This window comes from Aquarana catesbeiana, linkage group LG06, assembly GCF_042186555.1.
Source record: "Aquarana catesbeiana isolate 2022-GZ linkage group LG06, ASM4218655v1, whole genome shotgun sequence".
NCBI classification, from domain to species: Eukaryota; Metazoa; Chordata; class Amphibia; order Anura; family Ranidae; genus Aquarana; species Aquarana catesbeiana.
In genome coordinates this window covers 129,920,485-129,946,511 of record NC_133329.1, presented here as the reverse complement: position 1 = coordinate 129,946,511, position 26,027 = coordinate 129,920,485, and the positions used below count along the sequence as shown (strand labels likewise).

At 41.9% G+C, this 26,027-nt stretch overlaps 1 protein-coding gene across 2 annotated transcripts in view; it reads right to left on the bottom strand.

Annotated features, from left to right (window-relative positions):
• The window catches only part of BAIAP3 (BAI1 associated protein 3), a 597,572-nt gene that overhangs the window by 184,289 nt on the left and 387,256 nt on the right, over nucleotides 1–26,027 (bottom strand). For both annotated transcript variants that reach the window (XM_073636787.1, XM_073636789.1), the window contains 3 exons: nucleotides 22,150–22,227; nucleotides 12,574–12,676; nucleotides 12,187–12,294 (listed from right to left, as the gene is read on the bottom strand). In XM_073636787.1, the coding sequence (XP_073492888.1) occupies nucleotides 12,187–12,294; nucleotides 12,574–12,676; nucleotides 22,150–22,227 (289 nt within the window). The remainder of the gene's footprint in view (nucleotides 1–12,186; nucleotides 12,295–12,573; nucleotides 12,677–22,149; nucleotides 22,228–26,027) is intronic.

The window sequence follows — 26,027 nt, the reverse complement described above, 5'->3', positions numbered from 1 at the left end:
CCCAGGCTGAAAGGTTGGTGTGTGTCACAGCTCTGGTAGAGCATCAGTCTTGAAGATGCAAGTTTAAGAACTACAGGAATATAAGCATAATGACACCTTCTGAAATGTATACATTCGTTCAAAAGTCAGTAAAGCGTATCTGTATTTACCAACCAAAACTTTTAGGACCCTTTCAGGTTATGCCAATGCCCTTTGGTGCATTAAAATACATACCTTAAAGCAATGTTTAAAGTGGTTGTAAACCCTTACAACACACTTTTTGCTACAGGTAAGCCTATAATAAAGCTTACCTGTAGTTACCCTGGATATCTCCTAGACCTGCACAGTTCAGGAGATATCCCCTGTATTTGCATGTGCCGACGTCATCGGCACATGCGCACTGAAGCAAACTGAAGCAACGGCACATACGTTGCTTCAGTGAGTGTGCCGTTACCGGCAGCTCCCGCACGCATACGCGGGAGTAACATCATATCGGCTCCAGCCAATCACACGTCGGGTGCCTGCAATACCCGGAAGTAACTCTGGGAGCGATGTCGGCCGCCGGAGCGGTGTACGAGGACGGCTGCAGGGGTTTCGATTTCAGGTAAGTAATTCATAATGAGCTAGTGTGCGATGCATATTAGCTCATTATACCTTTGTCTTGCAGGGTTTTTTTTTTTTTCCTGGGGTTTACAACAACTTTAAACTTACTCACTGAAATTTAACAGTAAAATACTAATACCAATCACTGTCCAAATCTTGCAACCTCAGTAACATCTCCAAAATACACCCCTTCTTAACCAATGACATCACAAAGTTTGTAATTCTCGCCCTGGTTATCTGTTGCCTTGACTGTTGCAACTCCCTCCTCACTGGCCTACCTTTTGGCTGGGTTCACACCTATGCAAATTGGATGCACATCCAATTCGCTTAGTGGGAGATTGTGACTAGGCTTTCTATGGAGCCGGTTCACACATCTCTGCAGCGGCTTTAGTGCAAATTGCACAGGAGCCCTGTGCGTCTTTTGTTCCATTTCAGGTCCAAATTCAGCCACAAATTTGGGCTGAAATCTGACCTGAAACAGTGACTGGAGACGTGCCGGACTCCTTCTGTGAGCCGCTACATGCTGTAGTGTGAACCTAGCCTTACACAGGCTATCCTACCTTCAGTCTATCAAAAATGCTGTCGCCAGAGTCCTCCGCCTAAAGCCGGATACACACGGGCCGAATGTCGGGAGACATTGGCCGGTTAAAAAAAAGTCTGACAATCGGCCCGTGTGTAAGTCGGAAAACCAGCAGCCAAACAACTCCCGATCAGCACTCTCAGCTAATGGCAGTGAGCGCTGATCGGCGTGTTCTGGTGGGGGTATCGTCCCCCTGTTAGAACACAAGAGCTCAGCAGGGGAGATCGCTGCACTAATGTCGGATCATTAGTACAGCGTCTCTGACCGCAGCTGATTTTTTCGCACAACCCATCATGTTGCAGGAAAAAAAACTGTAGTGTGTGCCCAGCTTTACCAACCGTTCAGCGTCGACTACCCCTGTCTGCCAGTCCTTTCATTGGCTCAATACTAACAACAACCTACAAAGTCATCCACAACTCTGCCCCACGTTACTACAATAACCTAGTCTCAAAATGCCAACTAAACTGTTTTCTCCACTTCTCCAAAGACCTCTTGCTCTCTAGCTCCCTTGTCACCTCCTCCTATGCTCACTTCCAGGACGTCTCCAGAGCCTCTCCCATCCTCTGGAACACCCTAATCCAATCTGTCTATCTCCTACTCTAGCCACCCTTAGGTGATCCCTGAAAACCCGTCTCTTTAGAGAAGCCTATCCCACCTCCACCTAACTACTGAAATTTTATTTTCTCCATCAGCTTATCCCCCACCTTTTGTACCACTGGACCCCCCCCCCCCCGTTAAAGATTTTAGGCTCTAATGATCAGGGCGCTCTGATTCCTTGTATCGTATTGTATTGTATTTCAGTCATATTGTAACTGTACTGTTTGCCCGCATTTTTTTTAATCACTGCACTAATCCTATATAACAATAATAATTATAATACCCCCTTTTTGCCGTGAGGATGCATGTTGAAACTTCACTTTCTCACTGAGCTCTGTGTAACAGAGTGTCCCCCACTGACCACTGTAATTTTTCTGCCAGTTCCTATATCACTACAGAACACACTAATGATGAATGTGTCAGCTGAAGAACTACAGTGGCCCACGGGGGACATACTATCCCACACACCCAGAAGTGCTACAGTGCCTCGCAAAAGTATTCACCCACCTTGGCTTTTTACCTATTTTGTTACATTATAGCCTTTAGTTAAATGTTTTTTTTTAATCTGAATTATATGTGATGGATCAGAACACAATAGTCTAAGTTGGTGAAGTAAAATTAGAAAAATATATACATAAAACGATTTTTCAGAAATTAAAAACTGATAATTGGCATGTGCGTATGTATTCACCACCTTTGTTATGAAGCCCAAAAAAAAGCTCTGGTGCAACCAATTACCTTCAGAAGTCACATAATTAGTGAAATGATGTCCACCTGTGTGCAATCTAAATGTCACATGATCTGCCATTACATATACACACCTTTCTGAAAGGCCCCAGAGGCTGCAACACCTAAGCAAATGGCACCACTAACCAAACACTGCCATGAAGACCAAAGAACTCTCCACACAAGTAAGGGACAATGTTGTTGAGAAGTACAAGTCAGGGTTAGGTTATAAAAAAATATCCAAATCTTTGATGATCCCTAGGAGCACCATCAAATCTATCATAACCAAATGGAAATAACATGGCACAACAGCAAACCTGCCAAGAGACGGCCACACACCAAAAGTCATGGACCGGGCAAGGAGGGCATTAATCAGAGAGGCAGCACCGAGACCTAAGGTAAACCCGGAGGAGCTGCAGAGTTCCACAGCAGAGACTGGAGTATCTGTACATAGCACTACAATAAGCCATACGCTCCATAGAGTTGGGCTTTATGGCAGAGTGGCCAGAAGAAAGCCATTACTTTCAGCAAGAAACAAAATGGCACATTTTGAGTTTGCGAAAAGGCATGTGGGAGGCTCCCAAAATGGATGGAGGAAGGTGCTCTGGTCTGATGAGACTAAAATTGAACTTTTTGGCCATCAAAGAAAACGCTGTCTGGGGCAAACCTAACACATCACATCACCCAAAGAACACCATCACCACAGTGAAACATGGTGGTGGCAGCATCATGCTGTGGGGATGTTTTTCAGCAGTCGGGACTGGGAAACTGGTCAGAGTTGAGGGAAAGATGGATGGTGCTAAATACAGGGATATTCTTGAGCAAAACCTGTACCACTCTGTGTGTAATTTGAGGACAGGATGGATGTTCACCTTCCAGCAGGACAATGACCCCAAACACACTGCTAAAGCAACACTTGAGTGGTTTAAGGGGAAACATGAAGATGTGTTGGAATGACCTAGTCAAAGCCCAGACCTCAATCCAATAAAAAAATCTGTGGTCAGACTTAAAGATTGCTGTTCACAAGCGCAAACCATCCTGGAGCAGTTTTGCAAGGAGTAATGAGCAAAAATCCCAGTGATAAGAAGTGGCAAGCTCATAGAGACTTATCCAAAGCGACTTGTAGCTGTGACAGCCGCAAAAGGTTGCTCTACAAAGTATTGACTTTAGGGGGGTGAATAGTTATGCACATTGACTTTTTCTGTTATTTTGTCCTATTTGTTGTTTGCTTCACAATAAAAAAAAAAAAAGCTTCAAAGTTGTGGGCATATTCTGTAAATTAAATTATGCAAATCCTGAAATAATCCATGTTAATTCCAGGTTGTGAGGCAACAAAACAAGAAAAATGCCAAGGGGGTGAATACTTTTGCAAGGCACTGTAGATAGCAGCAATGCACAGAATGTAGCAATAGTGAGAAATTTCAACACTCCACCTGTCAGAAAGGTGAGTATTCACCTTTATTTGACAGGTACTGCATATGGCAAATGTCTGCCTGTGTACACACAGACACCTGTGGGAGCATACATCAGTAAGCAAAGCAATGTATACACTATTATGTACTCATAAACTCTGCAATCTGTAACCAGTCTACTACTGCCATTGTGCCAACTGAAGGGTTGATAACTACAAAATAATAAATAAGGGAAAAAGGTGAAACCTACACATAATTGGTGAATACAGGTCCTACGTCCTGTACTGTATGATTATGATATTGTGTTTATATTGTGTTTTTATTTACTGTAATTTCCCTTGCACAAGACTGGGTATTCAAAGTGAACAGAGCTTCACCTTATTTGTTAACATACACTTTCCAAAACCATAATCAACTAGATTGGTGGTCTCCATTCAGGGGATGCAGCCCTTTGCGTGCCTTTATCTGGCCCTTGGGACACTAACACTGACACCAATGATGGGGCACTATTCCTCCTACTGACACCAATGACAGTGCACTCTTCCTCCCACTGACAGCAACCATGGGGCATTATTCCTCCCACTGACCCAAATGATGAGGGCACAATTCCTCCCACTAATACCAATGATTGAGAACTATTCCTCCTCCACCTAACCACAGGGGTGCTATGTAGTTTTTTATACCCACTGACCACAAAGCTTGAGGCATTATCCACTTCCACTGTTCACAGTTCGGCCCCCCTAAAGTAGGGAGGACAGCAAACCGGCCCTTTGTTTAGAAAGTTTGGAGACCCCTGAACTAGATTAAAGGTCTCTATTCCTTTGGAAAATCAACTCCAGCATGTCCAATCTGCTTTGTCATGAACGTCTGCCCCCTTCTGCCTCTGCACTTGAGAGAAAAAAAAAAGATGGCTAAACCTCCTGACCAGAATCTAGTCATGCTGGTGCAAAGTAGTCCAGTCAAAAGTGTTTAAAGCTGAACACGGCCACCATAAGAAATCACGTGACCCCATACAGCTGGCCTAAAAGGAACACCCACACCCCCAACACACAGAGAAGGGACTTTAAAAACCTTACAGTGCACGTGCCATAATCCCGCGGGCTGCGGTTCCCAGCAATTAAATTAAAGTTCCTCAGGCCTCATTATTTCAGCAGGGAAGCCGGGGATAGAGAAATGTCTGTTTACTCGGTTTCAGAATCAGGTGGTTTAATCCTCCGTGCTGTGGCACAAAGGATTACCTCATGTGCTCCAGAAAATGAATACATAGTCCCTTCTCTATCCCCAGCCCCCTTGCTGAATTTAAAAGGCACACTGAACTTTTATTTAATCGCTGGGAGCAACTGCCCATGAAATTACTGTGCATGTATGGTATTTAAAGAGTCCCCTTTGTACCCTGGGCCTCCTGTTGAATTGATTGGGCCGGTGAAGGAGGGCTGGCTCTACCCCCCCTATTAGTGGCCTTAAAGCTGAACCCTATGAAACTAAAAAGTTAACAGCTCATTTAGTCTAGGGCAGTGATCTCTAAATTGTGGCTCCAGGCCCAGATGTGGCACTTTGCTTGCCTTTATCTGGCCCTTGGGGCACTTTTCCTCCTACTGATATGAGACACTATTCCTCCCACTGACAACAACCATGAAGCACCATTCCTTCCACTGACACCAACAGTGGGCACAATTTGTCCCACTGATACCAACAAGGGGGCACTATTCCTTTCACTGACACCAATAGTGGGCACTATTCCTCCCACTGATACAAACAAGGGAGCACTAATCCTTCCACTGAAACCAACAATGGGGTACTATTCCTCCCACTGACACCAAGGATGGGGCACTATTCCTCCCACTGATACCAATGATGGAGCTTTTCCTCTCAATAATACCAACAAAGGAGCACTATTCCATTGACTGATATAAATATCGGGCACTACTCCTCCCACTGACACCAACAATGGAGCTACTGTATTTCTCTCACTTATACCAATGACTGGGCACTATTCTTCCCACTGATACCAATCTATTCTTCCCACTAATGCCAATGAGGGGGGCATTACTCCTCCTCCTACTGACCACAGCCGCAACTTAATTTTCTTACTCTAACTGATCCCTGATCCTGAAAAATTCTTCACTCCCTGGTGGTGGGGCATGCTATATTCCCACTGGACACAGTCTGGCCCCCTGAAGTCTGAGTGACAGTAAACTGGCCCTTTGTTTAGAAAGTTTGGAGACCCCTGGTCTAGGGGACAGGAAAAGCACATTTACTTACCTGATTCTCTTCTGCCCTGACAAGCAATGCTCCCCTCCACTCCAGCAGCAAAGTGTCTCTTGTCATTCCGGACTATGGTTCCTGCATTAGTCTTGATGATGTCAGAGGACCTTGGACTGCATGAGCATAGGGGAAAAGAGGTTGCAGGAACTAGCAGCAAAGAAGGCCTGCAGAAGTGGAGGATCAGGTAAGTAAAAGTGCTTTTCAAGGTCCCCTAGGAATACACAAGCAGTTAACCCTTGCAGTGTAGATGCAGCCCCACTGCAGGGGAGGACTTTTTTGTTTTCTGGAGTTCAGCTTTAATATATGGTCTCCCTTACTAGAGTCCAGGGCTTAAATGAAGTACTCCATGGTGGTGTGACAAGCAGCTTTTGTTATGAAAACACAACATGTTCTCATATACAGAGTTTCTCTCTGCCAGTGCTGGAATACCTGACTTTTATTTTTGAAGCAGGGGAGGCTTAATTAGATCCCCCTGAGAAAGATGATGTTTTGAACAGTTCCATTTACTTGTCAATCCTCCTCGAAATATCAGCAGAGGGAGAGACAGATTCTATTTCTATAAATCAATTTAGCTACCGGTATTTCTAACAGTTTAACTCAGAATCCACTTGGGTTTCTCACTACTCTTCATATACTAGCAAACTCTGGCTAATGGGTTAGTGAAGCTAAAGTAACCTTTCCTACACAGTAGTGCTCCAGAGCAATTCAGAATCTATCTACTTTATATGAATACAGTGCCCCAACCATGTTAGTGCAGAATTGTAGTGTGAATTCAGCAGTTAAAAGAGATGTATGGGATTTTTTATTTTTTTTTGTAGATTCATACTTATCTAGGTGGATGCAGTATCTGTCCCCCGCTAGCTCTAACACTGAGAACCGAGCAATCAAACATCACAGATTGCTTAGTTCTCTGGGCTGAGCAAAGACCTGGTGACTGTCAGTCACCGCTCTCTGCACTGCCCTCCCCGCACTCACTGGAGCATTCGGCTGTGGAGGGGGTGGGAGCGGCCAGCTCAGGCTCTAAGCGGTTCGCTAAGAGTCTGAGTCGGTCCAGGCATGTGGGCAGATCCCGACTTCATTGTTGTGATCTTGCCCGAGCCAGTACCGGTTCTGTGACGTCAGCCGACAGAGGGCTTCAAACCGCTGTCTGCTGAAAGTGGGTCAGAGGAGTGCAGAAAGAAGTGCACTCCTGTGATCCACAGAAGTACAGCCAAAAAAGCTTTGGCTGTACTTCTCCTTTAGGTACATAGGGCTAGAGGATTAAAGTGGCAGCCACAAGCCACACAATTTCCAAACTGTGTATACTTTTTCATTTCTTCTGTCGCTCAGCCACCACTAGACATTTTAGTTAAATAACTGTAGAGGAAAGGGAATGCAGTCTCTGATGAGAGAAGTCTTAAAGTGGAACTTAACTGTATCTAAGCACTACAAACCGAGGAAAAAACGATTTGATTCATTTTTAATATGCACAGCAAACCCACCCATCCATTTACGTCTCGGCGTTATTTTGTTGAGATATCATGTTGAATGCTCGCCCCCCCTCCTAAAAAAATTTTCCAGCTGCAGCCATCTTGAGTAAGGACAGGGGATTCATTACTTCCTGGAACCCATCTACCCTATGCCTAGAGTACATGCAGGCGGGAAGGCATTTTAGCTGAGAAAGCCCCTCCTCCAGATGAAAAAAAAAAAAAAAAGACTCCCGGGATGCATGACATAATTTTGGTCTAGGCCAGAAACCAGAAAGCAACTGAATGTAAAGAAAAGTATACTTTACCAAGCTGACTAAAACAAGTAAATATAATATACATTCCTATCTATTTCCTAAGGCTAGCAGCAAAAGAGTGGACTTCACCAACCAAACTGACATCAGTTTTCATCTTCTAATAATATTCGATTTTCTCTTCTATATTTTATCTCTTTTTACAAGTGAAACAATATTATTTTTGTACAGTACAGTATTACACCATGACCCTGCCACAATGTGAGTATAGGAAGAAGGCACACAGGATTCGTACTAATTCAGAGTGCAGGACTCTGGAGTGTCTGTATTGAGCGGAGAAAACTGTTTTTTTTTTTTTCTCTGGGCTTTGTAATCCTGGATCGGGATCTAGAGCTTGAAGGCTTCAAAATGTCTTGGGTGGGTCTTACTGGAGACCTGCAGGTTGTGTGGGTGTGTAGGCGTGCACATTCGTTATAAACAAGATAATTGATCAAAGCCCTATCGAGAGAGAGCTGTGTGCTCCAGCCAGGAGGGAGGTGTACTCCATGTTGGAGGGATTCTATGCCCATTGGGGCGAGAAAGTTGAGGTGACTACACAAGTCTGGTAGACTGAGAGAGAGAGTCTGGGATACTGAGAAAGCAAGGACAACTAGGTGAGTCAATGGGACTGTGGGAATCTGTAAGTCTTAGAGAAATGAGAGAGAGTCTGGGGTATCAGGAAAACCCCTACTGAGAGGCCATCAGTGGGCCTGTACAGCAGGGAGCTGTTACTAAAGGCTCATTGAGTGATTCAGGAGTGATTTCAGAGAGCCAGGAGAGCTAGTGAGATAGTCTGTGTGAAACTGAAACCCCTGCATGAGCAACTGTGTTTTGTGGACCTTTATTTTCCTTTACTTAACAAAAGTGGGCTGGCAAGCCCTTAAACGATAAGTTCACCTTTGGGAACATGTCACATGTTCCACCCATTTTTAAGGCTCCTGATTCCCTACCCCCACCCCACCCCACCCCCCCCGTGACAGTAGGTTGGGGATCTTCTTGCCGCACCTACTGTCACTATTTGAAAGAGCGCGGCCATGTGGGGTTATGTCAGTGCAGCTGCGTCATTCATTCATAGTTGAGTTCTGTGAATGAATGAATGAACTACAATTACTATGCAGCTGTTGGCTTGTAGCCCTTGATGAACTACCAGAGCGCTGTTGAGTGCTCTGGGTAGTTCATTGATTCTTCCTATCATTGTGTAACTGTCTGCTCATACGAGGTACAAGCAGATAGCTTACATTGAAAGAACCCTGCTTTGCACCTGGAATCTGCTGATCATGGGTGCAATGCTTTCCAGGATCCTACTTGCAAAAAATTTACATTTACTATTTTTTTTAAAAGGTGAACTTATCCGCTAGATCACAAGTTCGGACTGGCATGACAAAAAATGCTTCTACCATTGAGCTGAACAATTCACATATCACAACACACACAACTGCATATACAAATTTACACTGTTTTATAATTAGATATTAAACAAATGACAAAGGATTCAAGAGCATATAGGTTAGGTAAAGAGACAGTAGGGCAAACAACTTGCTTGCTTTGCGGCTCCTTTTATCTGATTGAACCATCAGACTGATCCACCCAGTAGAGTCACTGCTCACTGAGCTCTATAAAGAATGGGCTTTTTTTAGAGTAGCTAAAAGTGGCACATTACATACAGTATCTCACAAAAGTGACTACACCCCTCACATTTTTGTAAATATTTTATTATAACGTTTCATGTGACAACACTGGAGAAATGACACTTTGCTACAATGTAAAGTAGTGAGTGTACAGCTTGTATAACAGTGTAAATTTCTTTCCCCTCAAAATAACTCAACACACAGCCATTAACCTCCCTGGCGTTATGATTATTTCGGATTTTAGGTGCTGAAAGCCGTACAATTATTTTGCATGGAAATTTGGCGTTTTATATTGTAGGCCTGTAATTCTTAACAATAACACACTTAAATCTGTCCAAACAAGAGTCTAGTAGATATCCTGGGTATGATGAAGTTTGAAACACAAAAACATAAATTATAATATAATAAATAAATATAAATAATAAAAAAAAAAAAATATAATAATAATAAAATAAATTTCCCCACGATTCACTATCGCTCAATTCTGCAAGTGTTCTAATTTACTATCACTGTTTTCTCGCTGGTCTAAAGCCACTTTTGACATAAAAGGACACTTTTTGGTTGCTATGGACAATCTCCAGTTTCCAGGCAGAAAGAACAGTATATATATAACATAAAACTGCATGCAGGGCATGGGCCAAAGCACTGGGGACAAAAGGGATGTGAAATGATTTCATACAGTACTGTAATCTGTAAGATTACAGTACTGTATGTGTTATGGTTTGTACATTTTTTTGAATTTGCCGCCAGGCTCCGCCCCCGTGCGTCGCGACGCTTGCAGGGAACGGAGCCTGGCACGGAGAGGCTTCGGAGGAGACAGAGCCCCAGCGGGGGACATCGCAAGATCCTGGGGACAAGGTAAGTAATGCCGCACCAGGATCCTGCAATGTAATCCCGAGTGTGGCTCGGGGTTACCGCTAATGGGACTGAAATTTAACCCCGAGCCACACTCAGGAATACCGTCAGGGAGGTTAATGTCTAAACCGCTGGCAACAAAAGTGAGTACACCCCTAAGTGAAAATGTCCAAATTGGGCCCAAAGTGTCAATATTTTGTGTGGCCACCATTATTTTCCAGTACTGCCTTAACCCTCTTGGGCATGGAGTTCACCAGAGTTTCACAGGTTGCCACTGGAGTCCTCTTCCACTCCTCCATGATGACATCACGGAGCTGGTGGATGTTAGAGACCTTGTGCTCCTCCTCCTTCCACTTGAGGGTGCCCCATAGATGCTCAATAGGGTTTAGGTCTGGAGACATGCTTGGCCAGTCCATCACCTTTACCCTCAGCTTCTTTAGCAAGGCAGTGGTCATCTTGGAGGTGTTTTTGGGGTCATTATCATGTTGAAATACTGCCCTGAGGCCCAGTCTCCAAAGGGAGGGGATCATGCTCTGCTTAAGTATGTCACAGTACATGTTGGCATTCATGGTTCCCTCAATGAACTGTAGCTCCCCAGTGCCATCAGGAATTTATGCAGCCCCAGACCATGACACTCCCACCACCATTCTTGACTGTAGGCAAGACACACTTGTCTTTGTACTCCTCAACTGGTTGCCGCCACACACGCATGACACCATCTTAACTAAATAAGTTTATCTTGGTCTCATCAGACCACAGGACATGGTTCCAGTAATCCATGTCCTTAGTCTGCTTGTCTTCAGCAAACTGTTTGCAGGTTTTCTTGTGCATCATCTTTAGAAGAGGCTTCCTTCTGGGACAACAGCCATGCTGACCAATTTGATGCAGCATGCGGCGTATGGTCTGAGCACTGACAGGCTGACACCCCACCCCTTCAACCTCTGCAGCAATGCTGGCAGCACCCATACGTCTATTTCCCAAAGACAACCTCTGGATATGACGCTGAGCACGTGCACTCAACCTCTTTGGTTGACCATGGCGAGGCCTGTTCTGAGTGGAACTTGTCCTGTTAAACAGCTGTATGGTCTTGGCCACCATGCTGCAGCTCAGTTTCAGGGTCTTGGCAATCTTCTTATAGCCTAGGCCATCTTTATGTAGAGCAACCGTTCTTTTTTTCAGACCCTCAGAGAGTTCTTTGCTATGAGGTGCCATGTTGAACTTCCAGTGACCAGTATGAGAGAATGAGAGTGATAACACCAAATTTAACACACCTGCTCCCCATTCATACCTGAGACCTTGTAACACTAATGAGTCACATGACACCAGGGAGTGACAATGGCTAATTGGGCCCAATTTGGACATTTTCACTTAGGGGTGTACTCACTTTTGTTGCCAGTGGTTTAGACATTAATGGCTGTGTGTTAAGCTATTTTGAGGGGACAGCAAATGTACACTGTTATATAAGTTGTACACTCACTACTTTACATTGTAGCAAATTGTCATTTCTTCAGTGTTGTCACATTAAAAGGTATAATAAATTATTTACAAAAATGTGAGGGGTGTATTGTGAGGGGAGATACTATAACACATAAATAGAGACTAGAGCATCACCTGCTGAAAGGACAGAATACTGCTTAATATGTAATATTTCATATTTAAATGCCTAGAAATAGAAATATATTTAAAGAAAGAAATAAAGAAAATATATACAAAGCCATTATGCATTACAAAACCCCATTATATACTGATTATTACTCTTTAAAGCTGGTGCAATGAATTCACCTGGTTTGTAATTAGTTTTATGATGAGATGACAGTCGCCTTGAACCTTTGAAGAACTTGTTCGTGGTTCCAGTTTAAACCATTTATCCAGTCCTCCAACAGGAATCTCCTTTATGGAAAAAAAATATAAGTATACATTTATGTTCTCTCAGGTAGTCTCACATCCAAACGTTTGAAAAAGCCTCATTGTAAAGCTATTGCTGCCAACCTAAGCTACAATAAATCTTTATAATCTGTAAAGCGGTAATGGTCTGTTGTAGGAAATGTTTTGAAATTCCACTCAAGCGTACACACATCAATTTCTGATATTGCAGGATGAGTCATGCTACTTATATTGCAGACAGCTCTCGTTCGCGCAGCAGTAATTAATTCTTTCCTGTTTACTTACATTAATGGCGATGTTAAGGCATCCTAAAAAGTCATCCGCATTGTCCTCTGCAGAGCCAGCTGTTCCGTTTGCTCTTGCTGATTTCACTATCTGCTTGAAGTACCTGTGTAAAGATCTCAATAGGGTAAGCTGTTGCTCTAATCACTTTATTACAGAGTGGATGAAGCACATATTAAATATAAACCTCTACAGTTCAAGTGAATGGCTTTACTAAATAGGTAGTGTGAGGGTTCAGCCCAACGGTACCACTTTACACGAAATTCAGTCACAGAGCTACGTTTCAGGGATTTCTTTGCCCACCTTGGGCTACACTGGCTCTCTACCTAGAACATTGCTTCCGCAGCAATTATATCTCTCAAGTGTTGACCTGGGCAGCCAATGACACACTCTGAGTGTGTATGCACACTGCTTCCATGCCTTAAGGCTGTCATGTGGGGAGGCTCTGAGCTCCAGAACTCATACGAGGATATACCAATACTTGAGCAAAATGAAAGGCCTGTTCACTCCTAATGAGGCACACACCCCGAAGCCCATCAACCTGCATGGGTGGGAGCCCAGGGTGACACAAAATTCTTCTAAACCTGTGACAGAGTATTGTCACAAAGGAAGCCATACATGTATATCATATTCTTGGATTTTGCAAAAGCGTTCAACACAGTTCCCCACACGCGGCTCAAGGTAAAGTCTACAGGCTTGGAAATATCAGTTTGTAAATGGATAGAAAACTGGCTAAAAGACAGAATTCAGAGAGTAGTGGTTAATGATTCTTACTCTGAATGGTCTACGGTTATCAGTGGTGTACCCCAAGGTTCAGTGCTGGGACCCTTACTTTTTAATATCTTTATAAATGATATTGGGTCTGGGATTGAAAGTAACATTTCAATCTTTGCAGATGACACCAAGCTATGCAGTGGAATAACGTCCTTACAGGATGTCTCCAATTTACAAGCTGACCTCAATGCACTGTCTAATTGGGCGACTATGTGGCAGATGAGGTTTAATGTTGAGAAATGTAAAGTTATGCACTTGGGGGCTAAGAATATGCATGCATCATACAAGCTAGGGGGAGTACAACTGGGGGAATCCGTAGTGGAGAAGGATCTGGGGGTTTTGGTAGATCATAAGCTCAATAATAGCATGCAATGCCAAGCTGTGGTTTCCAAAGAGAGCAAAGTCCTTTCTTGTATTAAGAGAGGTATGGACTCCAGAGAGAGAGATATAATTTTGCCCCTGTTCAAATCATTTGTAAGACCTCTTCTGGAATATGCAGTTCAGTTTTGGGCACCAGTTCTAAAAAAGGATATCGGGGAACTGGATAAAGTGCAGAGAAGGGCAACCAAACTGATAAGAGGCATGGAGGAACTCAGCTATGGGGAAAGATTAGAGGAACTGAATTTATTCACTCTTGAGAAGAGGAGAATAAGGGGGGATATGATCAACGTGTTCAAATATATAAGGGGTCCATATAATGAACTTGGTGTTGAGTTATTCTCTTTACGGTCAACCCAGAGGACACGGGGGCACTCTTTACGTCTAGAGGAAAAGAGATTTCATCTCCAAATACGCAAAGGTTTCTTCACAGTAAGAGCTGTGAAAATGTGGAATAGACTCCCGCCAGAGGTGGTTCTGACCAGCTCAGTAGATTGCTTTAAGAAAGGCCTGGATACTTTCCTAAATGTACATAATATAACTGGGTACTAACATTTATAGGTAAAGTTGATCCAGGGAAAATCCGATTGCCTCTTGGGGGATCAGGAAGGAATTTTTTTCCCCTACTGTAGCAAATTGAAGCATGCTCTGCTGGGGTTTTTTTGCCTTCCTCTGGATCAACTGAGGGTATAAAATTGGGTATATTGGATTGTACAATATTTTTTATTTTATTTATTTATTGTTTTTAAGGTTGAACTGGATGGACTTGTGTCTTTTTTTCAACCTGACTAACTATGTAACTATGTAACTATATCAATCCTATGTGATAAAATTGACCAAAAACACAACTTGGCTTACAGAAAACAGCTTTTAATTGTCTGAAATATTTCAAAATGTGCTTGGTGAATCTTGCCTTGTGGGAAATGGAAAAGATTTGTATCCCTTCCTGTGTTAATGTTTGTCTGCCCCGATGACCCTTTATTTTTTATGCATACAGTTAGACAGAGCATGCAGGTGGGGAAGTGCCCTCAGATCACCCAAAGCAGTTGCAGGGCTAGCCCTTTGTCATGTTTTCCCAGTACTTGGTCATGTAACATCACCTCTCCCATCTCCATTGGTGTGCTCTGCTTCGACTGCAAGAGTCCCGCTCTTCTTTTTTGCTCTGCTCCTCGTTTGTTACCTCTGAGTTATATGCTAGCTTGCTTCCCTATATCCACAGCCACTGGGATAGACTCCTTTGCTGCAAGTCTTTGGATATGTATGGGCGAATACACCCCCCATATTTTGGCGGAGAATTTTGATGACTGGTAAGCCCTCTTCTGCTTCATTATTTTGTTACTATTTTGGATTTATTTCTAGATTTTCAGACACCTGGCCGGTAACATCAAACTCCTGATAAAGGTAAATGTGTTTTACGAAATGCATAGAGACTATGGTGTTTCTCAGTTTTTGCATGTGTACATCCTAATCACAATTACATATTTTTTAGGAGTGAATAGAGTGTCTGATCAGGTCCGCCTGAAAAACTGACAGACGGACCTGATCGGAAAGCCCGTGTGAAAGGGGCCTAACTTTGGATAAGTAGCAGGCTCAAAGAGCCCTTATGCCCCGTACACACAGTCGGATTTTCCGATGGAAAATGTCCGATCGGAGCGTGTTGTCGGAAATTCCGACCGTGTGTGGGCTCCATCGGACATTTTCCATCGGATTTTCGGGCACACAAAGTTGGAGAGCAGGAGATAAAATTTTCCGACAACAAAATCCGTTGTCGGAAATTCCGATCGTGTGTACACAAATCCGACGGACAAAGTGCCACGCATGCTCAGAATAAATAAAGAGATGAAAGCTATTGGCCACTGCCCCGTTTATAGTCCCGACGTACGTGTTTTACGTCACCGCGTTTAGAACGATCGGATTTTCCGACAACTTTGTGTGACCGTGTGTATGCAAGACAAGTTTGAGCCAACATCCGTCGGAAAAAATCCTAGGATTTTGTTGTCGGAATGTCCGAACAAAGTCCGACCGTGTGTACGGGGCATTAGCCTTAGAAGGAATTGGCAAAATTAGCGCAATCGAAATAATATATACAGGATCCAAGGAAAGGAGAGTTTGAGACTGAGCGATAGGAAAAGATTCAGGAAGAAAGGAGGAAAGGTGGGGAAGAAGAAGGAGAAACATGAATTATTTTAACCACTTCAATTCCAGGCACTTTCGCCCCTTCCTGCCCAGGACAATTTTGAGGTTTCAGTGCTATCGCAGTTTGAATGACAATTGCGCGGTCATACAACACTGTACCCAAACTACATTTTTATTTTCTTCCCACAAATAGAGCTTTCTTTTGGTGGTATTTGATCACCTCTGCGGTTTTTATTCCTTGATAAACAAACTAAAAAAGACTGACATTTTTGAAAAAAAAAAACGTTTTTATTCGTTTGTTATAAAATTTTGTTTTCTCCTTCACTGATGGGCACTGATGAGTCGGCACTGATGGGCACTGATGAGGTGGCACTGATGGGCACTGATGAGTTGGCACTGACATGCAGCACCGATTGGCACTGACAGGCAGCACTGATGGGCACTGACAGGCGGCATTGATGGACACTAATAGATGGCACTGATGGGCAGCACTGTTTGGGCACGGACTGACAGGTGTTAATGCTGGGCACTGATTGGCACTGTGATGGACACTGATTGGCACTATGGTGGGCACTGATTTGGGCACTGGCAGGGGGTTATGATGGGGCACTGACTGGGCACTGATTGGCAGCTTATTGGTACATTTGATGGGGGCTGTGCTGATAATCAGTGTCCTCCGATCGGCTCTCCCTGTCAGCGCGAACCGAGGAATGCTGTTTACCGGCACTTCCTGGTTCACGTGATGATCAGCTGTGATTGGTCACAGCTGATCACGTGGTAAGAAACCTCTGTCAGAGGCTACTTATCACGATCGGAGATGCGGTGTGTCAGACTGACATGCCGCACTCACGATCGCCGTGCTGCGTGTCCCCGCAGGCGCGCTCCGGCATGTTATCCTGCTGGACATCATATGACACCCAGCCAGGATAACAAAACCACTTCCCGGATGTCAATCCCTTATAGGCCGGGCGGGAAGTGATTAAGCTTACAAACACTTTTTAATAGAAGCTATTTTTGACGTTTTAGCCACTACAGTTCACCTCTACTCAATGCCTGCTTACAAAGCAGGGCATATCTAAGTAGGTTGCTGAAACTCTGCACAGCTTTATGTGATATGGTGGGACAAGCCACATTAATCACTTTTTTCAAAAAGTCATAATTTTCTAATTGCGGACACCTAGATTTTACAGCCACCCAGAATGTCCAGCACTAATACTCTGGAAAAGGAAAGGCTCTGATCAGCTCCAGGAGGTGCCTAGGTAAAATAATGGGAAAGGGCTTTTTTTTATAATCTCCATATATATAAGACATTACCCTTTCCATACGAATGTTGTTTTACTTGTAGTTCTCCTTTAAGATGGCTTGCTTTTGAGCTTAAAGTTGCACATGACTTATATTTCTGGTGAGTTTAGGATGCTTACGATTGCTGCGTTCCAGAAATGTGACCTCTTTCTGCTACATTCTAAAGTCTTGTCACTAGTGACAAGAACGTCTGATTTGACTCTGCATCCTATTTGTTTAATGATTAGGCTCTGCTTGTCCCTAAATCCCAGAGTTATCCAGCAGAGAAAACAGTCAGGTTATCTGTGAACCAGAAATTCATGCAGTAGGTAGTATTTTGTTCATTTCTGCCTTGATTACTGCTAAACAAACAATTGTTATTTTTTAGCATCTACTGTAGATCTCGATAAATGCATATGGGCAGTATTAAAGGGTTAATTCATCCACAAATGGAATTAAAGATTTGTATGTGGTTTTGTTTGCCTAATTCATTTCCATAGTGTTTTTTTTTTTTTTTTTTTAAACACAGTTTTTCAAACCTAAATGTGGATGTGCAATTGTTTTCTTTTTTAGACTTTTTTTTATTTACTCCTGGTTATCCAGCTATTTAAGAAAAAAAAAAAAACCCCGGTTGCTGTAACTGCTTAAAAAGTATTAGCTGGAGTTTGGCTTTAATTTGTTAGGCCATCTAAATGTGCTAGTGCATCTAATGCTACCCTCTACTCAGGTTGACAATGCTGCTATCCAAGGGTATCTCTGTTGCAGAAAGTGGTTTTACAGGCTAGATCACTAAGTGAAAATAAAGGAAAGAAAGCCTATAAAATACAAATTCAGCTATCAAATTTAATGATTGGTAATTTGCATTAAAACATGCAGAGGGCTATATGAAGATTTCCCTGTGAGGTCATGGCTATGAGAAGTGACAGTTGTAATGTGGTTGCATCACACCTATCCAGCCAACTTTGAAGAGCCATTACATTTATATTACTGGAGAATATGGGATTTACTAAAACTGGAGCATGCAAAATCTGGTGCAGCTCTGCACAGAAACTAGTCAGCTTCCAGGATTTTGTCAAAACTTAATTGAACAAGCTGAAGTTTGAAGCTGATAAGCTACCATTCACAGCTGCACCAGATTCTGAGTGCTTCAGTTTTAGTAAATCTCCCCCTATATGTTTTGTCCAGAAGTGTGACTTTGGTGCAGTGTTAGGCCTCTTTCACACGGCTGAATGTGATGTGCTTCCCGTTGTTTTTTTTTCTCCTTGTTGCCGCTGCTATCCTCAGGTGAAATATTACACTGCGATTACCTGCGGTTAGGCACAGATAGCTGTGCTAAATCAGCCCTGGACGCAGTCAAATACATTTTTTCTAACTGCACAAAACCTCATGTAACGAAACCTTTGCTAAATGCAGTGTGTGAATGGGGCCATAGAAAAAGCATTGTCTGAGTTTAGGTGCGGTAGATAACTTCATCTATCCGCAGCTAAAAGCTGAATTCTACCCGACCGTACTCTGTTGTTTCCTGTGCTTCTGTTCTGTGTCTTTTTTTTTAACATTTTCCAATAAGTCCCTTCAAGAAGTTGATCAAGTGATCGATTTTTCAAATTCGCATCACGCTGCCCTCTCATAGCGCCTCACTGCAGCCAAAAACTGAACACTGTGTTGTTGTGGCAGAACATTTAGCATGCAAGCAGTGTGAACAGGCCCTTAAGGCCCGTACACATGACACCAAAATCGGATGGAAAAATTTGTACGATGAGCTGTCTGCCGATTTTCGGATGGTTAGTATGGTGTTTTCGACAGCCGATTTAGCTTTTTCGTCAGACAAAAGCTGGATGTGCAGGCTATAAAATTTTTGTCAGATGTGAACGCAACATCCGATTTTCGTTTCATTCATGCTTTTCGTACAAAAAAAATCGTAAGAGCAAGACTTACTTATGCTCAGAAACCAAAGAATACATACAAAACTATTCAACACTTTAAGTCACTTCTGACGTTGTATTTTGTCATGCAAAAATTGTATTATTGTGAGTAACTTCTTCACTTTCGACATGAGACTAGCATGCCACAAAAAAAGGACGCTCGGTCGTCCGAAAATCTAAGAGTGTGTACATGGCTTTAGGAAGGAAACTCTTAATGGGACACAGGTGGCAACAGATGCATACAAAAGGGAGTTCTACTCTATCCAAAACAAAAAGATATACTTTAAATAAACCACTCAACTCCAAATTAGCCTTTCAAGGCAATGGCACACGTTGTTAGCATCCATATCCTTACAGTATCAAATTTATTGTAACAAATTCAGATAGCATGTACCTAATCTCTATGGGGTTTATTTACTAAAGGTAAATCCACTCTGCACTATAAGTGCACTTGGAAGTGCAGACGCTGTAGATCTGAGGGGAAGATCTGAAATGAGAGGAAGCTCTGCTGATTTTATCATCCAATCATGTGCAAGCTAAAATTATGTTTTTTATTTTCCTTGGATGTCCCCCTCAAATCTACAGCGACTGCACTTCCAAGTGCACTTGTAGTGCAAAGTGGATTTGCCTTTAGTAAATAACCCCCTATGGGTACCTTCAGGAAACTCACAGAACAATGGATAACCTAATTAAAAGCTGCATTATGGCACATCTAACATTTACTTTTAGCAGCTTCTTCAAAAAGAGAGAAAAAAACATCTTTGATGTTATAGAAAACCATTTGATCTTTTTTTCCTCGAAGAATGGGTTTTTCAGTCTGACCTGAAGGATGTGAAATGACAAGTCACATACGGGTCTAAAATGAACAGGCTGCAAAATGGCTAGGTTAGGCTGAAACTGTAATATTTCCTTTTATTGCTTTTCCACTAATTGCTAGAGCTACACTGAACACCCTGCTGACATCTTCTGTGAAATCTTATACATAAAAAGGAAGTGGGGACATTTAATAAATTACATAATTTGCAATATCTTCTAAATAGAAGCATTAGCGTGGTATATGTGGATTTGTATAAATGGGGGACATTTTCCAGAGATTAAACAATGTCACTAAATACAACCAAACATTTCATACTTAAACATCTCTTCATCTTTATTTAGACTGAAGACAGGAACATAAACAGTAGTTTATGGTAGCAATTTTATTACACTAAAACTGTTCACAGAAGACTAAGAACAACATAATGGTTTGGATGCCATCCGGTCAGTAAAGTAAATGACAATTATGAGGGCTTTCATAACTGACCTTCAGAAAAAGTTAGTTACTGGCCTGTTTTGCTGACCCTTCAGCTTTATTTTTACTTAGACCTTGGCCCAGAAAAAAAAAAAAATATAAGAAGAAAGTTTGAGTAGTCTGAAGTCCTTTTCTACATTCTTGTTCTGTCCAGTGGCCTAATTTATTTTGACAAGAATGTCAACATGACCACCAGGGAACTAGTACTTGCAGAAAAATGAGTCAGTAATGGTCATCCCCACATTCCATTCAGGAAATGTTTCCTTTAAGCAAGATTTAGATTAATCCACATTAAACCCCACCCCTCATGTTGCTAACCCCCTCCCCCATGCCATTCATCAGTCAAATGTCAAAATCTTAGTGGACAGTAGAGGCTCTGGTATTTTATTACTTGAAGGACGTGGACAGGGATTAGCAACAGGAGAGAAGGTCTTCCTCAAGATTCGTAAGGTGGTTACACTTTCAATGAGTCCACCCAAACTAGATGAAATGTTAGGTGGACATTAGTGAGCTTTACATTAATTCACATTAAACTCCATCACTCATCATTGCTAAACCCATCTTTATGTCATTCATCAGCCAAATACCAGAATCTTAGTGGACAGTAGAGGCTCTGATATTTTAATACTTGAAGGATGGAGGCTGGGCTTAACAACAGGAAAGCTGATCTTCCTCAAGACTCTCAAGATAGTTACGCTTTTAGTGGTGGGTCTACCCCAAACTGGATGAAATGTTAAGTGGACACCAGTAAATTGAATGATCCTATGTTTCTTGTATGTCTAGGTAATTCACTGGCAAAATCTACAGCCCACCACTACCACCAAAATATATGTAAATAATCTACAGCTGTTACAAAGCCAACTAGGCATCTCCCCTTCTATCGACTGCATTTTGCTCAAAGTGGTCACGTGGTTTACTCACCCAGAAGGTTCACTATGAAGTAGCCCCCCGGGAGCCCTTATTTGACCCCTACCCTGCCACTCTATTCAGACCATTCGGGAATGAAGGAAAGTTATACTGTAGCTAACGCAGGTGCATGGAGTACAATGGTAATTGGCCTAGTAGAATGCTACTCCATACCTAGAAGAACTTAGTAGTTCCTTTGGCTCTTGGTGCTAAATAGTTTTCGGGGGGGAGTATAGGAAAGGAGAGTCTGTGCTTCTGGGGATGCAGGGATTAAAGTACACCTGTTGGTTTGCTTTAAAGAAAACCTATATTAGGGGGGAGGTCCTCTGGAACGTATAACCCAAAAGAGGACCATAGCCAAGAGTAAAATCCCCTGTAACGGTAGGAGGTGGGTTTAGCTAGGAATTCAACTGCACAAGCCTTGATGTCAAAATATAGCACATTAGAATCCACTGACAAAGCATGGCACAGCTATTTTTTTTTAACAATCAAAAATGTATTTTTAGTCTATTGCATGCACCCTTGCACTGATTAGCTTATTTTCCGCAACTGTATGTTATATTTACCAAACATATTATTTTAGCAGTTTTGTAGGTATTTCATCTGTATAAGGCAATTCACAAAGATTATCATACAAGTTATTGCTCATTCAGACTGGCAATAAATGTAAGCAGTTAGTTTAATTAGCTCTCTTCTAATGCCGGGTTCACATGGGCCGAATGTCAGTAGACAACGGCCGGTTCAAAAAAACATGGCCGACATTCGGCCCGTGTTTATGTCGGTCTGTCAGCTGCATATAACAGAAACATGACAGTTTTATTGGTGATGTGTCATTAAATATGAGAGTTGGTTAAAGCACAAGATGTTCGGTAGGTGAACTGAATACCTTACCTGCCCATACCTTTAAAACCACTGACTTCATTGAGCTTTGTGCAGGCCTCTGCCACAGACACATCATCATCATGATCCCTGAAATAAATTTAGCATTAAAACCACAGATGTATTGTGCAACGTATGATGAGTGTGGTAAAGCATACATTTCTTGTTGTCAATAGCATAGTTACATAGTTGGTAAGATGAAATGAAAACACCAGTAAATCCAGTTCAACCTGTGTTAGTGAGTGTGTGTGTGTGTGTGTGTGTGATTAAGTGACTACCATTTCCCATATTCCTGTATATTGTGTTTGCTAAGATGCCTATCTGAAAGTGTTTTTGAATTTATCTACATTTCCTGCTGACATCACCAACTGTGAAAGGGATTTCCACATGCTTACCACTCTGGCAGCAAAGAATCCCTTACATAGTTTAGCAACCAATCAAATTATTATTTTTTCAAACCTAGACTGTAAAAATTAGAGATGGCAGCTAATACTTTTTTATCTTTAGCCCACTCTTCATAAAAACAGCTAAGGCTGAAGAGAAAAGATGGAAGGGAAAGTATTTCGGGCTGGTTCACACCTTAATTCCTACATTTAATGTGCGTTTCCACATGCACAGTTATGTGCAGGTTTAATGCATTTTTATGCTTGTAATGCATTTGTATTGCATTCCAGTGCATTTTTTTTTACATGAACGTTTTTATATAAATCCCTTTATCATGTTGCAAAGTGAACTTATAAATACTGTATATCACTTTATTATTATATATACATTGCTCAATGAATGTTATAGATATATTTTTCACTATATATGTTTTTGTTCATATGTGTAAAAGGTTGTTTTAAGTTTCCTAAGCACTGCACATACCCTGTTTCCCCGAAAATAAGACCTAGCGTGATTGTCGGTGATGGCTGCAATATAAGCCCTACCCCCCTAAATAAGCCCTAGTTAAAGTCCTTGTAGGTCTTATTTTCAGGGTAGGGCTTATTTTCGGGGAACAGGGTAGGGATTATTTGGGGGGTAGGGCTTATATTACAGCCATCACCGACAATCACGCTAGGTCTTATTATCAGGGAAACAGGGTATTAAAAAAATGTGTTTATATGTGTTCCAGTGCATTTACACAAGTTCCAGTGCAAAAATATGCATGCTGCTGTAATTTTGTTGAAAGCGCGGGTAATGAACATAGTGGTGGGAACTAGGGTGATTAGAAAACATTGATTTTACTATGCATGTATTCAGGGTGCATTTAAAAAATGCACCTGAAAGGATCTGGTGTGAACAAGCCCTAAATACATTTATGCATGCATTAATTTATTTTTTGCATGGAACTAGAATAAGTATGTGAATTTGTCTTGAAATAAGGCTCATATAACCCTATTAGCACTTACAATGAAAGAAAGAGGACCAGCACTCTGAGCCAATCAGGGTTATATGGCATATCAGGAACCTGCATACAGGAATGGAATGCAGAGAAATGCCTTCATCAGTGTGCTGCTTCTCCTTTACAATTCAGTAAAATGATAAGGCAGGTATTAAACTGGTATGCACTAGTAGAATTCTGGTCTAAAGTGTTCATTTAATGAATGTTGATTTTCTAATAATTCGTGGGGTCGAATCAATGTTTGTTTTCCACTGCAGAGTTAAGAAAAGCAGGATGAAAATCAACACATTTCTAACAGAAAATTTGGTTTTTGTTCAGAAAAGTCCAGTCACTCCAAACCTGAATGTTAAAAGCAAATGTTTTTTGAAACACAAAAAACATTTATCAGGTTAAAAAAAGCTAGTGATCATGAAACATGAACATGATTTGGCATTGCTGGAAGATTGGTCAAAGCAGTGGAGACTGCAGTTCAACATTTCTAAATGTAAAATAATGCACCTAGGGAAAAAGAATCCCCTTAGAAAGTACAACATTTCAGTGTTATGCCGCGTACACACGATCTGGATTTTGGTCTTCCGACGAGATTCCGCCCAAGCTTGGCTTGCTTACACACGGTCACACAAAAGTTCTCGAAACTTTCGACCGTCAAGAAAGTGGTGACGTACAACATTACGATGAGCCGAGAAAATGAAGTTCAATGCTTCCGAGCATGCGTCAAATTGTTTCCAAGCATGTGTGATTGTTTGCGCGTCCGAATGGCATACAGATGATAGCTTTTTCAGATAGGAACTTTTTCCGACCGAAAAATAGAGAACCTGCGCTCAATCTTTTGCTGGCTGGAATTCTGCCAGCAAAAGTCCGATGGAGCATACACACGGTCACATTTTCCGACCAAAAGCTCACAGCGGTCTTTTGCTGGCGGCATTTCCGATCGTGTGTACGGGGCATTAGCCAGCACTACAGAAGAAAAAGATTTGGGGCTGCTTATTTCTGATGATTGCAGAATGAGCAAACAGTGTGACCAGGCAGTGGGGAAAGCGAATAGAATGCATCACTAGAGGGATCACCAGCAAGAGGAAGGAGGTTATGATTCCAGACCTCATTTAGAATACTGTGTCCTCACTTACAAAAAGATATTGATAAGATAGAATGAGTCCATTGACTGGTAACAAATAATGAAAGGTTTGGGGGATAAAACATATCGAGAGTGACATCAGGAACTTAATATGAACAGACTGGAGGAAAGAAGGAAAGGGGGAGACATGATTGAAAACTTTTAATACATCAAGGAAGTGAATAAGGTTCAGGAAGGCAGTCTTTTCAATATGAAACCAAAATCAAGAACACGGGGACATGACCTCAAACTAACTAGAGGGAAGTTCAAAACTAATCTTAGAAAGTATTATTTTACTGAAAGGGTGATTGATCATTGAAATAAACTACCAACAGAGGTAGAAATAGTCAACAGTAATTGGCTTCAAACATGCTTGGGATAAACATTAATTTATAGTCAGACAACGAGGTTAATGAAAAAAAAAAAAAATGGGCAGACTCGATGAACTTCTCAGTCTTTTTCTGCCGTCACATTTCTATGTTTCTATCAAATTTACTGAGAATGTTTGTTCGAAAATCTAATAGTATATGGCCAGCTTTATACCAGGCTAACAAGAAATGTAGAGAGATTTATAGCCCCACGGGAATCTACAAAACTATACTTTTGAGGTCTCTAGCTTTTTCAAAGAGTCTGAAGTTTACTGATACAGAATCTATAGCAGACAAACAAAAGGACTTATTGAAAAGACTACAACATACTACTGTCTATGTATTTCTCTCATTTGATATATTAAATATACAAATATAGTATTATAGCTGTGCCCTTGTTCAGATCTTTATTACCCAAACATATTGTTAAAACACAGTGGTAACAAAACATTGTTAAACTCTAAACCCATCCTCGGTCTAAAGACCACACTGTATTAAAAAAAAATCACAGGCTAAATACAAATATTAAGTGCTACTAATTCTGTATTAAAATTTAAGGCGGAGTCTTTTTTTTTGGTTTAGATGAACGTTATTGAGGAGGACCCAAAAGGACAAAACAAATTCTCCATAGTGTAAAACTGTATTGCAATTTATTGAGGTAAAAAATGGTCACACTTACATTAAAATCAAGATATAAGGGCACATATGATCAGAATCAGCCGGCCGGCTTGCATGCACCCGTTCAGGCGAAAAACGATGACGTCAGCGCGTCAACCTTCCGACGTACGTTTCGTCCTACTGGACGTCGTCATGGGAACGGGCGACGCACTGACTCATCGCTATTTATGGAGACAAAACGAAACCAAGCCTCGCTATGAAGCTCGGATGGCGTCATCACAACATCCTGTTGGAAGAGGATGTATGCAACAAGTGGTGATGGAAAAAGGCTGGCGTTGCCCTCGTTAGCCAATCGCAGCCTCTTATTTACGAGGGAAGGGTTAGATAAATAGAATAATAGAATACA